Source organism: Copadichromis virginalis, linkage group LG5 (assembly GCF_057382275.1).
Source record: "Copadichromis virginalis isolate Kocher_CV1m ecotype Utaka linkage group LG5, C_Virginalis_male_GT1.1, whole genome shotgun sequence".
Taxonomy (NCBI): Eukaryota; Metazoa; Chordata; class Actinopteri; order Cichliformes; family Cichlidae; genus Copadichromis; species Copadichromis virginalis.
Window position 1 is genome coordinate 39,964,201 of NC_140622.1, and position 17,273 is coordinate 39,981,473.

The window sequence follows — 17,273 nt, forward strand, 5'->3', positions numbered from 1 at the left end:
TGTGCGATAGTTGTGCATCAGTTTCTCAGGTGGGAGAACTCGCCTGCAGGTCCTGGGTTGTCTCCATCGTACTAGATCCAGCGACTGAAGGGTCGACTCGGCTGCGTGCTTTGGATCAGTGTCACAGGCCGAGGACTGCGGCTCGTCCAGCAGCAGTGTCTGATAACATGCTGCACCTCCCTGCTTTGTTCCAGCCTGTGCTGACTCATCTCAAAGTTCAGTTCTGGTCTCGTCACTTTGGTGCAGAAGTTTGGAGGCTCGTCTTGTGCGGGTGTTGAAACCATCTCGCTGCTTTCGTGCTGTGAAGTCTGTGTTTCACCTGAAGTAGCCTGAGAAGTTTTCTTTGCTTTCTGGCAGAAACATCAGTACTCTGTCGTCTGACTGTGTTTACTCTGACTCTGGTTTGGAATCAGCAGGACTACTCATCCTCCACTCCTTCGTCAGACACTGAACTCTACTTTTTACATCCTTTGTCTGATTTTTACAGTTCACTTCATCTCGTGAAGCTCTGTTCTTGTCTCCTGGCTCAGCAGCCACTGACTATTTACACAGAAGCACCGTTTATAATTAAACCTGTCACAGCTGTGGAAAGTTACCCTTAATAGTCAAGTAATCCTGACACGTCTGACTCCCACCCATCCTCAAGAAAACATCCACAAAGGACAAAAACCATGTTTCACTTCTGTCATTTTAAGTTCCTCAACACCTGTTTCCACCTGCTTTGACTTAATTGTTGGACCATTCCAGAGTCTGGGGACAACAGCAGAGCGACCCTGTGGTATATAATGGAACTGAGGCTTTAAAACACATATTGTCTATTTTACAGTCAGTCAAAGCAGCTGAGCTCAGACAGGAGAGATGTGCTGTCTTTGCTTTGTACCAGATTTCTAAAAGCCAAAGAAAAGTCCACAAAAGTATCAGGGGTTATTTGTGACAGAAGGAGAGGAACAAGAGTGAAAAGGAAGGTTTAGAAGATGGTGTTGAGACCTGCTGTGATGGTTTGGAGAGGGTGGAGCTGTTCAGAGGAGGTTCGTGGATGTAGTGAAGGAGGACATGCAGAGGGTCAGTGCGATGAATGAGCTGAGACAGGAGGAGGTGGAGGCAGATGAGTCGCTGTGGTGCCCTCCTCACTTCAGAGCCTCCTTTAAAGCGATGTTTACATCTAGAGCAGGGCGATATGACCAAAAATATTTATCACGATATACATTTAAAAATTTGCGATAACGATATAACTGACAATATAATTGACACCAGACAAAATACTTTACAACTCCACAACTTTATTAGTGCAAAAAAAACCCATCAATGTATTTTCACTTAATTAAACAAGCAGCTGTTTTTTATGTCCATTAAAGTTATATAAAAATGTAACAGTGCAAATTTCTCGCTGACAGTTTAACCAAAAGGCATTTCAGTGGAAACTGGCCGACACATCCTCAGCATAACCATGTATAATATGCACAAAACTTAAAAAGAGGTTATACACACACAATACGGTAACATTATGTTTAAGCGCAGTACGTATCACTCCGCCTACGATAGCCGTAATGCTCCGACAATCCATCAAGCGGTGCGGCTTCGTAGCTTAGCAAAGTCGTACTGAAACATTTGACAGATTTTCGAGCGCCGTGTACATAAAATCGTTTCCAGGTCAGTAAACACAACCAGAGTTCATACATAAGGCACACGGGATTATAAGGGGCTCTGTCGACTTTCAGAAAAATCAAAGGATTGATTTTAAGTGCGCCGTATTTTCCAAACAATACGGTAATACCGGCCCGCTAGCATGCGCTACCAAAAATAGTGATTTGTTGTGTATCTGACGGACGAAAGCTAAACCAGTTCCACACCACTGAAGCTGCAGCATTTTTACAAACCAGTTTTGGTTCATCCGTTTCATTTTACGAAGCTTACTGGAAAAACGACTTAAACTTGTTGGTTAAATCTTTGACTTTAGTTAAAAAGAAAAAGGCTGCTTTTTTTGTTTCCTTTATGGGAGATTTTGATTTAGTGAGTTAATAACCTGTTAAATTATGTGACCCCATCTTTATATTTTATTTTCACTATGTATGAAAGTTGCTAATATGTAAGAAATATCTGTTCTCTGAATCTGTAATATATGGTGCATTTTGTTTGTATGTTTATATTACTAATAAAAAAATAAAATAAAAAACGTTTCATTTTATGATCCGCTTTCGCTCTTCTCATTCTGCGTCGCCGCAATGTGCGTATGTAAACAAAGGCACTGCGCATGCGCTTTTTACCCATATTCTATCGCGATATTTCATTTTCCTATCGTTGCCCAAAATTACACCGGTATTACCGTGAACGGTATGATATAGCCCAGCCCTATTTACATCTTCCATCGACACAGCTGTGATGTCATGGTGCTCATTAGGACCACTTACGTTTGACTTCAGAGCAGCTTCGGTGAAACACTGACATCGTCAGATGAACTTCAAGAAACCTGACACCTTTAGGAGTGATGCAACAGAATCGTCCGAAACATTTTGTTTGGCTGAAAAAGTGTTTGTAATATTCATCCTCTCACAGATGAGCTGCAGGTACAAACCTCATGAAACCATCTGCACAACAACTAAAGAGACGAGTGGGAAAAACACATCATCTCTAAGTAACAGCAAACTACTGATAATGATAATAAACTGCTCAAGATGTCACCATTAAGCCTGCAGGGGGGGGTCTGTACAGAGGGAAGTTCCCACCCGAGTCAGAATTTGGCCTCATACTGTGAACATTCCCAGAGGCTCAAAAAAGCTGGGAAAAACTAACCTGTCTGCACTTCGAGGTCCTCCCACTCACAGTTTTCATATTATAAAGGGAATGCTGTGCATGGCTTCATTAGAAAGGGTCACCACAGCAGGGGGCTCCATGTTTGATGCAGCAGATTTTTACACCAGATGCTCCTCCTGGGATTGAATCAGGTGAATGTGTGAACCTCTACAAAACAGAAACGTATCATAGAACAACGAGCTGCTCTGAGGGTTCAGGCTGGACAGTCTGCTGCTGCAGGTGTAAACACCTCAGGTCAGAATTCACCGAAACTCCTGAAAACTTTAGAGAAGGAAAGAAAAAAATCTGCAAACATTGTTGAGAAACCTTCGTGTGTTGTAGTGAGTCCAAGTATTAAAAAAACAGAAGCAATCATTGTGCAGAAATAAAATCTCGCCCTCATTTCCTGTTAGACAATTTTGTCCAAACTGAGGGTGGAGTCCCTCCTGAGGGTCACCAGATTCGTTTTAGAGGGAAAAGCTTCGACTTCTTGGACCTTTGCCCTCTAAAACAATCTTCACTTTCATGCACTCCAGGAGCTGCACATCATCTCCGGCTTCCTACAAACCTCTTATGGAGGTTTTGCAGCTGTGAGGTCAATTATTATTATTATTATTATTATTATTATTAATCCTCACTGTGAGTTTTTGAAAGGAGAAACAGAAAAAGCAGCAAACAGATAAAAAGATGATGGGCTTTATTTTTTATACAAGACACACAAGACATTAAGAAACTTCCTCCGTGTCTAGTTTGTCTCGTCACACAGTCTGAGGAAGAACATCCATCTCTGCAGGAGCGTTTCCTGTGTTTGCTAATTACACTGCGCTCTCATCGTTACCGCCAGAAATCATTTCAGAGTAAGTGCACAGAAACACGTCATACAAATGTGTTCTGACTGACTTTAAGAGACTAATCGAGCCGTTCTGTACCTGAAGCATCAGGGTCAATAATCACATCCAGCACAGGTGCACATCGTCACTGTGTAACCACAGGGTTATTATTTCTGCATTATTTCCCTCTCTGCCCGTCCCCGGTCCTGTGAAACCGTTTCAGCTGCCAGGATGTTTTACTCTACCCGGGAAAAGGTGTTGGAAGTACGAAAGGAGAAACAGAAGGAGGCTGTTGGAGTTAAAGGGAGTCGTGTTGTGTGGAAGGAGAAGTTTGAGGTGCAGAAATGAAGTCCGGCGGCAGAGCTTCAGGCAGCAGAGCTCCTCGATGGCAAACGGGAGGCGGGTCTACGCCATGCTGATGGGAAACAGAGCAGAGAGGAGGAAGGTCAGACTACAAGGTTTACACGTCACCTCATTTCCACCTGCGAGCTCCAGAATCAGAGTTACTGTCCCTCAGAGGCAGGAACAGCTGCAGGCAGTGATCCTGCTTCAAGCGCGCAGGACCAGCCCTCGCTGTCGTGTGAGTACAGGTGTGTTTGTGCGTTACCTGTCGATCAGCGAGTCCCTCATGCTGGTGGCGATGGCGGAGGGCTGCGCCGTGTCACCGAGTCTGAACACGCTCTCGATGACCGACAGCTCCGTGCTGGTTGTGTCCAGGCCGCAGAACGCGCTCCAGTCGTTGACCACCATCCCCGCCGCGATGACCTCGCTGCCCCGGTTCACCGTGCCCGCCTGAACAGGAAGCCGGTCACAAAAATTACAATGCGTCTCGTACCGTCGAGTTCACGTGACGGCGTGCGGGCTGCACTCACCACCAGGGGCACCTGCAGCAGCGACGACAGCTCGTCCTGATCTTCTATCGACGTCTTCGGGTGGACGAGGCCTCCCTGGTTGCTGAACGCGCAGTACGAGCCGACGAGGACCTGCTCCGCTATCGTCTGACGGAAAACCTCCACCTTCAGCGTGTCCGCCAGGATCTCCTCTGTCTCCTGGGAACAGAGTGAGTGTCAGCATGAACCCGGGGAAAACCATACTGCTCTCACAGCCACAGATTGTTGTATTCACTTCCACCACATACAAACACGGCGCTGTTCGCTCTCAAGCTTTAATTTAATGTTTGACATAAAACGCTGGCTGTAGTCTTCTTTGGTTTTTTCAATGACCTCAGTGCGCCATTATTGAATCTCTCTCTGTACAAACACACAGTGTGAGCAGCATACAAGCAGCTTTCAGGTGCATTACCTCCACCTTCTGGCAGCTGTAGCACATTACACCCCATCAGGCGGCTAAAAACAAGGCAAACCTGTTTCACACTATCTGATAAATCAGGCCTCTCTCGAGACATTTTTTAGGTCCTGTTATGTACCCTTGTACTTGCGCCTCTGCAACAGGAAGTGGATCACCTCCAGTGTCCAAGTGTTGATTCCTCAACTGATTTTCATTTTTGGGAAGTGGATGAAGTTGCACGGGGACAAATACGGCGAGACGTCAGCGAGGACCGTGACACAGCTCCTGCACTGAGCCGGCTGAGAAAGCACGAGCCAGAGTTTCAGGTCACATGCCTCAGATGTCTCACTCTCACGCTTTATTTACAGCGCAGACGTCCGCCCTCCAGAAACCAAACTACAGGATGTACAGCAGCGGTCCCCAACCTTTGAGCCACAGACAGTTTAATGTCAGACAATATTTTCACGGACCGGCCTTGAAGGTGTCGCGGATAATTACAACAAAACAAAATGATACGACCGAGACAAGAGCTGTGGTATTCTGTAAATATAATAATAAACACTGTGTAACTTTATTAGCAGCGCCCTCCTGAAACGCACCAACAACACTGAGGGTAACATCCTCCTCTCTGCCCCTTAATGCTCTCTGGTCGCTATGGTAACATGTGAATATTTCTTTCAAAATAAGACAACACGGGAAAAGACCCAGGGAAACCGAGTTAACGATAAAAACCCTGAAACCCATAAATCTCACACCTCTCAACTCTCGCGGGTCGGCACCAAACGACTCACAGAGGGGGCGGGGCCCGGGGACCGCTGCTGCAGACCTCAGTAAATGTGACGGTTTCGGACGGTGTCTGAAGCTCTGACAGAGTTCAGACTCTGAGTCAGTCTCCACTCAATTTCACTCAGTGTGGCAGGACACAAAGACCAAACAGCACACAGTGATAACGGCACACTGTCATCTTCAATCGATGATGCAAACCCAGAGGAAAGATAAAAAACGGCGGGTGTCCTCCTGGTCTCCCTCCTCCTGGCCTCCCCCTCCTCCTGGCCTCCCCCTCCTCCTGGCCTCCCCCTCCTCCTGGCCTCCCTCTCCTCCTGGCCTCCCCCTCCTCCTGGCCTCCCCCTCCTCCTGGCCTCCCTCTCCTCCTGGCCTCCCTCTCCTCCTGGCCTCCCTCTCCTCCTGGCCTCCCTCCTCAGCTGAAACCTTCCGGTTTGGAAACTTTGGACTCTTTCTTGTGAAATCTGCTCAGAGCCAAACGAGGATCCTCGATATGAAACAGAGGAAGATGCTTGTGCACAGACTGGGCTGTGGGAGGCGGGACTTCCAGCTGCCTGGCTGTTAACTAAGAACCTCTGACTCAGCTAAATTTCAATAAAGTGTTTTTTTTTCTCAAATGAACATCTGCTCGACTATTTTGGTCAGGACTGAAATGACGATTGTCCTCCAAGTTGGAAAAATTAGTGAAATTTTAAAAAGAGTTAAATGAATTTATTTAAGCTTTAATTCTAATTGGAAAAATCATTTAGTGAACTAAACCTGCTGCAGTGTGGCAGGTGGTGACCTTTAAGGAAGAGGATGAGCTGAAGAATATTTTGAATACAGTGTCTGTAGAGTAAATGCACAGCCTGAAACATTAAACCGAAACAGCTTGAAAAAAATATCTGAGTGAACTGAATGAGGTTGTTAGAAGCTTCACAGGCGAGTACAGAAGAGTTTCATATTTTACTTCACTAATTTAAGTAAAACGTGAATTATTCCAGCCAAACAAAACGATGTAACCCTCAGAACAGCCGAGGGATGGGGCGCGTTTGATTGTCTCACCCTGTCAAGGTCGGGATGGACCAGCGCGACGTAGTCATTGCAGGCGATGACGTTACCAAGCGCGGACAGCCTCTCCTCGACTCTCTGGATCCTCACGGTGTCTGGGAGGCAGTTTCTGATGTGCTGCAGCTCCTGGTCTGTCGTGTTGTTGGGAACCAGGAGGCCGTGACGATTTCCTGAACAAACGGGAACGAGTCGAGTGAGTCTGACTGCAGCGGTCCGAGCACAGAGGAGTGCGACGGCCATGTTTAAAGATGAAGGCAGGCAGTGGTGTGTTGTGAGGGATGCATACACTGCACACATTTATCCAGCTTTACTCACCCACACACATCCTCCCGATGATGCGACAGCCTGCTATGGAAGCGTGAACCACTGGGATGGTTTCTGACAGCTCCCCTTCAAACACACTGAACACACAACATCAGATTACTTCCAACAGACGAGGAAAATATACGTCAACAAGAACCAAGTGAAACACTGATATCAGTGATCACCATCAGTAGCCACGAGGCTTCCACTTTGTTGGACTTTCATCTCTGCTTTTTGCAGATGCTGTGGCTCTGTTGGTGGCCTCCAGCTCACACTGGAGCGTTAGCTGCAGAGTCTGAAGCAACAGAAATGAGAATCAGCACCTCCAAGTCTGAAGCCACAGTCCTCAGCAAGAAAAGGGCGGAGTGCCCATTCCGGGAAGGAGTTACTGCCCCAACTGGAGGAGCTTAAATATTTCAGGGTCTTCACAAGTGAGAGGAGGGAGGAGTGGGAGATGACAGATGGACTGACGCAGCGTTAGCAGTGACGTGGATGCTGTACCGGTCTGTTCTGGTGAACAGAGACCTGAGTGTGAAAGTGAAGCTGTTGAATTGGTGGCAGATCTACACCTCCACCCTCACCTACAGGTTCTGGGTAGTGACTGAAAGAATCACACTGTCACACGGTCAGGGACTCGGAGTAGAGCCGCTGTTCCTCCTCATTGAAAGGAGCCAGGTGAGGCGTTCTACAGGGAGGAGGGCCTGGGGGCGGAGCCAGGGAACGCCTAGGTGTTTACCAAAGTGGTGATGGATGGAGATTATTAAGTTTATTATTATAACACAGCTGACTGAGACCGGATCACCTGGACTGACTCCGGTAGCAGGAAACACAGCTCGTTATATAAAGGCTGAGGAATGTGACGCACCTTGATGACATCTGGCTGTAACTTTGGGTCTCAACTTCACCTCAAAGTTATCAAAGTGTGGCGCTTGTTCAAAGGTGAACTCACCTGTAGAAGTTCTCGGAGCCGCCGATGGCCACCAGGCAGTACGTGTTGGTCAGTTTGGCGAAGCAGCCGATCTCGTTGTTTTTCTCAAAGGCGGCTCTCACAGCCATGATGAAGACGGAGGAAGAGGTGGATGATTTACCTGTGAAACACCTGAAAACCAGCAGTGACGGTTTATAGCCCGAAGTCACACCTGTCTGTCTGTTTACCTGGATATTTACGAGCGCTGACAACCAGCTAACTGGCTAACTAACCGGCTACTTTCCCTCAGGTTAGCTTTCAGACCGGAAACGGTCTCATTAAAACGTTTTTAAAATCACTGGACACCCTAAACGTCACACGCCGTGACGTCAGTTCTTCAATAACTTGGTAAAATTTACGTGAAAAGAGGAGAAATCACCTGAAACAGACTCGTGGCCTCCAAACATGCGATGTGGTGCCGTGCCTCAACCCCACGTGTTCACTTCCGCTTCGGGGTTAACGTGGTGACGTAAGACGTAACACATGTTTTTTTTTTTCACTTTTAAAACAAACAGCGGTTCCCTCTTTAAAAATCTTAATATATCTTTGTTTTTATTTACTGTCAAGCTGGATTCAAATATTTTTTTATTGTTTCGTTTTAATTTTTTTATTTTATGTCTCATTCATAAAGTCCGTCCAAAAACACTGACGTGTCTCTTTTCGTTCCCGAACGTCCACAAACTGCTGTTTGTTAATAATAAACACAATAAATTATTTATTTATTTTATTCATTGTTTTTGAAAGTGACGATTCATTTTATTATGGTCCCAATGCAAAGCATGAAATTATCTGTTGCTTTATAAATATTGCTAGTTTCTGACCTTTGACCCTAGTTTGACTTTTACCCATTACTTTTAGAATAGAACAGAATAGAATAGCTTTCATTGTCACTGTTACAAGAACAATGAAAGGCTGTTTGGCATTTCTCTATGTGTGGGAAGTACACAATAGCGTAAGTATTTACACAATCACAGACAAATTTACATTTACACAAGAAAGATATGGACAAGTTATACATACACCTGCAAACATACACGCACATACATACATATGTATATATACATGTATGCATGCGTACATACATACACACACATATTTCCGCATACACGCATACATATATATACATACACATACATGCCATCATTCGTTAAATACATTAAATAAAGTCCTGAGAAGTTTTAGTCGTGTAAAGCTACAATACACTAATGATGTAAAACTGGAATAAATGCAGAAAACTGCAAAATTAAATGCAAAACTACACCGAAAGATACATTCAAAATAATAAGTGTGGTATTAAAATGATAATTATTACCTCTGTTACTGTCTCATACTGTCACTGTGCCTCACGCAGAGCGAGGCTCTGTGGTTAAACAGTCTTGGGCTAAAGTTTTGTCGGTGGCACAAATTCTATGTTTCAGACACTTTGCTGCTTCACTTTTAAATCTAGATTGTTTCTGCTACATCTCTGAGATATCAAAAGAATAATCATGATTGTCTTTTTTAAAAAGAACTTTATTGTCATTTAAATGAAATGTATGCAGAGTCAGTGTTTAGTGTGGACCCTTCTTCCCATCCCATGATGAGCAGCTGTTTTTATACAGAAACAAAATCATGTCAATTATGAATTCATTTCTGACACTAAATTATTACACATTCAGGTTTGTTTTTTTAATTTCATATTAATAATCTGTGCTGTTCTGGATGATCTGAAATGAAGGTGTTCTGCCTTCTAAGTTATTTAGTTATTTTTCCAGCAGGTTTTTACACCATGTCTCTGTGCCTGCGAGCGCGTGCACGAGCACAGGAGGAGGCAACATGAAAAAAAATCTTTAAACTGTTTTTTCTTCCTCAACAACCTGCATAGCAACCGCCATCCTCCTCCTCCTCCGTCCTCGTGCTGCGCCGTGGTTTGCTCTCTCAGCCTATCACGTCGGCCTCTCCGCGTGACGTCTTGTTTTGGTGACACTTCCATTAGCTCACCACCTGCGTGACGTCACAGCAGCAGGTTGGTAGAGATGGGTGTGGGGTGGGTTACCAGGGCGGAGGGAACAAAGAGCGGCAGAGAGAAGTAAGAGGTATCACTCCGCCCCAGCGTTAAAGTCTGTTTATACCTGCGCAGGTGCGCCCAGTGTGCCTGATGCGGGCACAGAGTGCATTTAGACTTCCATCTTCATGTGAAGTGTTTCCAAAAGTTTCCTCACAGAAATATAAAAACATCCGAGGACCTGTCACAGCCAACGATCCACCTCATCTTTGGACAAGAGCAGTGTTGGTCAAGTTACTTGAAAAAAGTAATCAGTAACTAATTACTGATTACTTCCCCCAAAAAGTAATCACGTTACTTTACTGATTACTTATTTTCAAAAGTAATTAATTACTTAGTTACTTTTTAAAAACACGATTTACAACCTGAAGAGGTGATAAAGTGATAGATTTTTCAGCCCAATTTTCTGCATAATCATCATACAAAATGTAATCAAATGGAAAAGTCTCTTTTTAAAACTTGTTTTATTAGTTTTAATCTTTTAACTTTATGCATCAAGCAAACATTTAATTATATGCAACATTCTCTGACTGGAAGAAATTAGTTTAACATTTAAACCTATTTTCTGCACATTCCAGCTCATAAAATAAAATATTTTGTGTGTTTACACTCAGTCTTTCAAATAGATGCAAGTAAAACACAGCAGAAAATAAATAAAGTCAAAGACTCAGCGGTCCTGTTGCTCTATTTTCACCTGTAAAGCAGGAGTGGGGCAGGCGGAGGTTTACCCTGGTGCAGGTGTGCCGCGGTCAGTGGAAGAATCCGCGAGTTTCTCTGTGAGTTTCCCATTACGTCGTAGCTACTCGTGCTTGCTTGGAAGTTTAGGGGTTTTTTTCGCTGTAAAAAGAAGTTTTCTTCCCACGCACAGCAGACACTAATGTTTTTGTCACTTTTTATGGAATCAAACTCAAAGTAAGGTCAGTACTTCCACGCTTTAAACGCTGCACGCTCATACTCTCTCTGCACTCGATATGTGATCCATTGTTGATCTGCACACAGCTGTTGTCACAACGTCGCACTTGCTTACGTCACTGTCATCAGAAACTCTTGCAAAAAAAATCACGGTTTTAGTAACGCAGCGTGCTTACGGGAAAGTAACAGTAATCTAATTACCTTTTGTGCAATGGTAATCCCTTACATCGTTACTGCCCATCTCTGGAGAAGAGTCTCTCTTTGGACCTCTGAAGGGTTGAATAAACACGCCCAGGCAGACGTTAGAGGAGCTTAAAGAGCTTTTTCTCTGTTTATGGATATTTTAAGTTTCTATTTTCACTTATTTTGCATCTATTTTTTCACCGTTTTCATCTCATTGTTTGTATCATTTTGCACGTCTCTGGTTTGCTATTTGTGGTCATTTTTCGTCTGGAGTTTTACTGCTGTGATCACTCAGTGTCTGATGTCAGTTGTTGTTGGCGTGTCCTTGTCATAAATTCTATTTTTGTCTATTTTCAATCACTCTGGTCTCTTTGTGATCATTTTGCAGAAACCTTTTGTTCTTTACTTTGTTGTTTGTGTTTTGTGTGTTCAGCTTGGTCTGTTTTTTTTTCTCTTTGTTTGTATCTTTGATCACAACAATACGTTTTCTGTCTTTTACTGTGGAAGTCTATGGGGCTGCCACGCTGCTGCCTCTGCTGGACGTAAGAGGAATTGCAGATTGCGGCACTTCCGCGTTGGCTTGGAGATTTCCGCGGAGTGATCCTTCTTCCTCCATCAGGATCTCCACAGCCTTCACTCCGCCGACACGTCGATCGGGATTCTCTGCCTGGAAACATCGCAAACTAATCGGAACCGGCGGCCGACACAGACGGAGGGTCTCGCGGGCTTCGTGGGGGTCGATTAGGTGGGCTAAAATTAATCTGTGCTCCCCGAGCGGCTGTCGGAGCTCCTGTGCTCTCTGCAGGCGAAGCGATCAGATGTAAACATGTTTGCAGGCTGGAGCGGACCCACACGTGTCACCAACACGGAGTTAGAAAGCCTGAAACACGCGTGATCCCCTCATAATGGGTGACACACGATGCTTAAACAGTCAGGACATGTTTGGTGTTTGTAATGAGGAGCAGGCCGTGGAGGTCTGATGAGGCACAGCTACACAGACACAAACAAACACACTTCTGGTTCCGGGGTTGTCCTCTTAGACTCCGCCCACATCTGCACAGGTGTTCCTGCAGAAGGGAAACATGAACCTGCAGCAGCTTGGGCGTGGTCTTTGAGTTCGCGCGCCTTTAGTTTTCATGCGTCTTTTCAGTCATCGGTCTGTTTTTGTTGTTTTGCGTGTATTTTAAGTCTATTTGTGGTCATTCAAGCCTATTTTTAGACATTTGAGTGTCTTTGTTCTCGGTTTGTGTCTGTTTGTGCAGATTTTGCACCAGTTTTTAATTGTTCTGTGTCCCTGACGTCATTTCTACCAATTTTTAGTCATTTTGAGGCTCTTTCTGGCTGTTTTGTATGCAGTTTAAGTTGTTTTTGTATCTCTTTATACTGATTTAAAGTCTTTTTCATCTCATTTTCAGTTCTTGAGTCATCATTTTTGTTTTTTCTTAGTCATTTGTTTCTGCCTCCCACAAACTGCTTTCTTACTAACTGGCAGGCTGACAGTTCGAGTCTGAGCCAAAGCCAGCATGTGTGATTTAATCTGATCATGTACAACATTAAGCACTTTTATAATCATAAACCTTTGCTGCAGTATTTCCAGTAGACATCAGAGATTTCTGGTCTTGTTTTTTACAGAAAAGGCTGATGTGGGATTTTAACCTGCGTATCGTATATCAGCGAATAAAGAAGCTGGAAACATTCAGCACATTTACAGTAAAAATATTAAAGTCGTGGATCTATTACGCATGAAGCAGCGTCTAACGTCTGTCAGCTAACGCCACACAGTCCTGAATCGGTGACAGCCGTTCATCAGAGCAGAGAGAGAATAAAACTGAGGCAAACTCACTCTGGCTTTAATCGAATCAGTAATGCAGATAGGCTGTAATTAATCTGCTGCTGAGAGATTATTTATCTTAATTATTTCCTAGTGGGTGGACCCCATTCGTGCCAAAAGTCTTTCATTACTGACAGAAAAAAAGCGAGAACTGAAGTCAGCGTGGTTTGTTCGAGTATAGCAGCATTCAGAGAGACGGCCTTCTGTGTAACTTTGGTCTCTTTGTTGTCACTTTGTTCATTTTTTGTTGTTTTGCAGAAATATTGAGTCTTTTTGCATTTTGTCACAGTCATTTTCAGTCTCTTTGTGGTCTTTTTGCACCTGTTTTGTGTCATTTTTTCTTTTTTAAGTTGTTTTACAGAAAATCTTTGTGGTTTTTCTGCATTTTGTCATTTTATGTCTCCTAGATGTCACTTTGTCATCTTTGATGTTGGTTTCTGTCCGTTTTTAGTCATTTTGTGCCTCATTGTGATCATTTTTGTGCATGTTTTGTGTCTGTTTTCAGTCAGCTTGCCTCTTTGTGCTCATTTAAAATCATTTTGCATTCACTGTTGGTCTCTGTGGAGTTGTCAGATCGGAGGTACCTGCCACAGCGTTATGCTGTTGCAGCCAGCAGCTGCTTTCTGTGGGTCACATGTAGTTTTGTGTTCAGATGGGAGCCCTCGGGCTGTGGAAAAGCTGAATCGGTTTGTCGTGAGCTGAAGAGGGCAGCGGCAGAGATAAGGAGGCGCACAAGTCAAAACAAAACAATATCTGAGAGGAGGGAGCTATTTTTAGCTCTGCTTTCTCTCCCGCTGTGATCCGTGCTGCACAGAGTCGAGGAGGGAAGCGAGGCGACCGCTCTGAATACTGATCGAGACACTCTGAAGTTCAGCTATGAAACACACGTCGCTGTGATGAGTTTGTTCGGTGCTCGTTTGTTCCATTTTAACGGGACTGCTTTCTGACATGACTCATTTCTAACCCATTAATGAGAAGAACTTTGGGGGTTGCCAGATTATTTGAATCGTCAGGTCAGCTCTGTGAATAAAGCCAGTAAACAGCAGATTTATGAATATCTTTATTTATCCAGGAACAAGTATCATGATCCTTTTTTTGTGGTATAGTTCTATAAAAATGGAACGTGGCCGCCGCACCATCACCTGTTGGTTTGTGGCGTCCTAATATGAAGACTCAGGTTGGGCATTTTCCACTTTGTGTTTCGAAGCCGCTTCCTCACTGACCAACAACATGTCCCCAAAACATCTGTTTCTTGGAGCTGCCATCACTTAAGAAATGGGCCTGAATGTCTTGGCCCAACTGGAGTCGATGGCTGTTTTGATGGAGGTCGCCGCCATGATGTCACCTGTTGGTTTCTGAAGTCACATTTTGAACTTTTATGAGGCGCCTGATGGCAGCAAGCAACTCTTAATATATGCAAAACAAACCAAAGTACACAAATCTCCAGTAAAGCTCTTTTTTATCTACTTGGTTCAGATGAAAGGTGTTTGAAACGAAGCCATCAGCATTTTTACTGTTAAAACAATCCAGCTGTTCTCTTTCTTTCTTTGTGCTCCACTTTAACGCTCATCCAGCAGATGAGCCTCCTCTGGTGTTAGATTTAGATCTGGGCCAAAGGAGAGGCTCATAATCACATTTATGTGAAAATTATCACAAGTTACTGCCTCGGGGTCCGGCCAGAAGGCCACAGTCATTACACATTTGTGAGGCAGTTAATATCTTCTTGTTTTACTGCCGCCGTTTCTTCCACTGGCTCGCCGGCGGTGTTAGAGACTCCGTTTGTCTCTGTGCCTTGAATGAAAAGTGTGAAAATATTCAGCAGCATTTTGTTCTCGTTTGTTCCAGAAACATCCCAGCTGTCCCCGAGCTGGTGCTCATGCGTCTGAGTCTGGAGCGTCTGGAGCCGCAGGCCGACCAATCAGAAGCTGAACGATTAGTTCAGTTGTTTTTCTCTAAGGATGAATCATATTTAACATCAGCACTTCTTAACGGTAGGACTCGGTCACACAGACCGGTCTGCAAACATCTGGCAGCCGCCGGCCGTTGCAGCGGTTGCCCATAGTTTATTTGGGTGACACCAACCAAAGCAAGCGGGTGGAGGTTATTGGTACAGCACCATCCTCCAGCAGCTTCCAGCAACGGTCACCAACCAGGGCACAAACATCCCAGCGCTGCTGTGGCTCCACAGGACGTCAGCAGCAGGTGTAGATGCTGCTTCCTGTTACCAGACAGAACTGGCTCTGGTTCGGCCTTCAGGGGAGGACTGCAGAGGAACTCTCAGATCTGAGTGGATGAGACTGCATGATTTATTCAGACTCTCCAAACAGCTTCTGTTCAGACAGTTAATGAACTTAGCTGATGATGGCGGTGTTTTCTTACTGTTCCAGCTCGTGAAGCACCGACACACTCGTGTGCTTTATCGTCAGGGTAACACGATGCTGAAAAGCCCTTCTGGTTATGTGTAATTTCCCAGCATGCATTACACATGGCCGGGAAAGCCTGGGCAGCTCGCGGCGATCGTGTTGAGCAGAGTAAGATGATCCCTTGAGCTGCGTCCGGCGAGCTGATTGTGTTTGTCTGATTGGATTGGTGTCCTGGACGGGATTAGGGATGTCCGAGCTGATAACCAGGAGTGGCGGTGATGTCTGCTGTCCTCTTCCTCTCCGTCTGTATCTCTCTTCCTCGCTATCAAGGCCTTTCTATCTCTGTCCTCTCCCCGTCTCATTTCACCCTCCACTGCATACATTGCACCGCCTCTTCAGTTTAGATAGAAGAAGAGTTTGTGGGTAACAAGCCTTTGACTTTTCACCCTCTTCACTCTGCGGTTTCTTTCAACCTGCCATATTTGCTATTTATTAACCCCAATTAAATGATAAAACTTCTCAGGTAGTCACTGCTCCATCTTCTCATTCGGCTCTGACTGAAACCAAAAGATCTTTTTAGTGTTTTCCTTCTGTAAGTCCTTTAACCTCAGCTTCCACCTGTGTGCTTTTCCTCAGGCGGGACTCTTTTTCATGACCAAAGATGGGAAGTGATCAGAGCCACGAGAGGAAGGCTGAGGAGGCCGAGAAAGAAACTGAAAAACACGAGCAGTGTGACACAACTGAGGACGCGACTCCTGAAGGTAAACGCTCGACTCCACGATGGAAGCACAGCGATGTGTTTGTTCTCCTGCGTTCACGCCAAGAATCTGGTGTATTTTTAGTAACTGCTGACCTGTAATTATAAAAAAGATTGTTTCCTTTCAGAAGAGGTCGTACTCAGATTTTCATTTTACAGGAGTAAAATGTCACCGCGCACTGAAATTCATGCAAATTTCAACATTTTTGAAACGTGTTTCTCTTCCACAGAGGTGCCAGGAGAGCTGCCCCAGTGCAGGATGGGAAACAGGAGGGTGGACAGCATGTGTTTCATGATCTCGTGCACTAACTGGTACTGAACTGGTCCCCGTGTGTTGGGCTCGTGATGAAACAGACGCACACTGGAGGATCTGTCTGCGTCTGTGCTGCTACAACAACAAATGCACCGGACTTCACTTTCCTTCAACTCGAAAACAAGACTAATGATAAGAGGAAGGGATGGAAAAGGATTTCAAACGATGGGTCACAAGAGTCGTGGACTGTGTGGGAGATGCTTGGATTTCTGGTCATGCCAATAAAGACTGAACAAAAGTAAAGAAGTGTTGCTCGTCATGCTCTGTGGGTCAGAGAGACGCGAGAGCTGAACTAAGGTTGCTCACTTCAGCTGTTGATGTTCAAAAAGAATTAGACTAGAAAGGAAAGGAAAGGAGGATGGAAGAGGGAAAGGAAGGAAAGAAGGAGATTGGGAAAGGGAAGGAAGTAAGGAAAGGAGAAGGAGGCAAAAAAAGGAAGAAAGCTGACAACGGAAGGAAAGGAAGGAAGAAAACGAAAGAAGAAAGGGGGTTAGGGAAGAGGCAGGAAGGAAGGGAAAACGGATGACAGAAAGAGAGGAAAGGAAGGAAGAAAGGAAAGGAAATGAGAGTACCTAAGGAAGGAATGAAACGGGAAGAAGAAGACTAAGAAGGAAAGGGAACAAAGAAGCAGGTAGGAACAAAGGAAGGAAAGAAGGATGAAATAAGGATAGCAAAGGAGAAGTAAGGAATGAGACCAGAAAGGGCAAATGAATTAAGGAGTGAAGGAGGAAAGGGAAAATCAAAGAAGGGAGCAAATATGAAAGGAAGTAAAGAAGGAAGAAAAGAAGGGAACAAAGAAAAGGAGACCTTTGGGTCTAATTTGTTTCACTCAGAGCTGTAAAAATGCAAACACACTGCAG

General features: G+C 44.7%; 1 protein-coding gene and 1 long non-coding RNA gene across 3 annotated transcripts; one reads left to right on the plus strand and one right to left on the minus strand.

Annotated features, from left to right (window-relative positions):
* Positions 1-3,470: 3,470 nt before the first annotated feature.
* Positions 3,471-8,472, minus strand: eif6 (eukaryotic translation initiation factor 6). Of its 2 annotated transcripts, none has more exons than XM_085457803.1 (7): positions 8,390-8,472; positions 7,993-8,142; positions 7,056-7,141; positions 6,735-6,910; positions 4,493-4,669; positions 4,228-4,412; positions 3,471-4,035 (listed from the first exon to the last, which is right to left on the minus strand). In XM_085457803.1, the coding sequence occupies exons 2-7, from the start codon at positions 8,097-8,099 to the stop codon at positions 4,026-4,028; spliced, it is 741 nt and encodes a 246-aa protein (XP_085313929.1). In that variant the 5' UTR covers positions 8,100-8,142; positions 8,390-8,472; the 3' UTR covers positions 3,471-4,025. The 2 variants fall into 2 exon arrangements, with proteins under 2 accessions (XP_085313929.1, XP_085313928.1); XM_085457802.1 differs by having other exon boundaries at positions 7,993-8,131; positions 8,390-8,471.
* Positions 8,473-11,734: 3,262 nt separating this feature from the next.
* On the plus strand, positions 11,735-16,824 carry LOC146710387 (uncharacterized). The gene is made up of 3 exons (XR_014920602.1): positions 11,735-11,894; positions 15,980-16,104; positions 16,331-16,824. It is a non-coding gene; the product is annotated as an uncharacterized LOC146710387 (long non-coding RNA).
* The last annotated feature ends 449 nt before the right edge of the window (positions 16,825-17,273 follow it).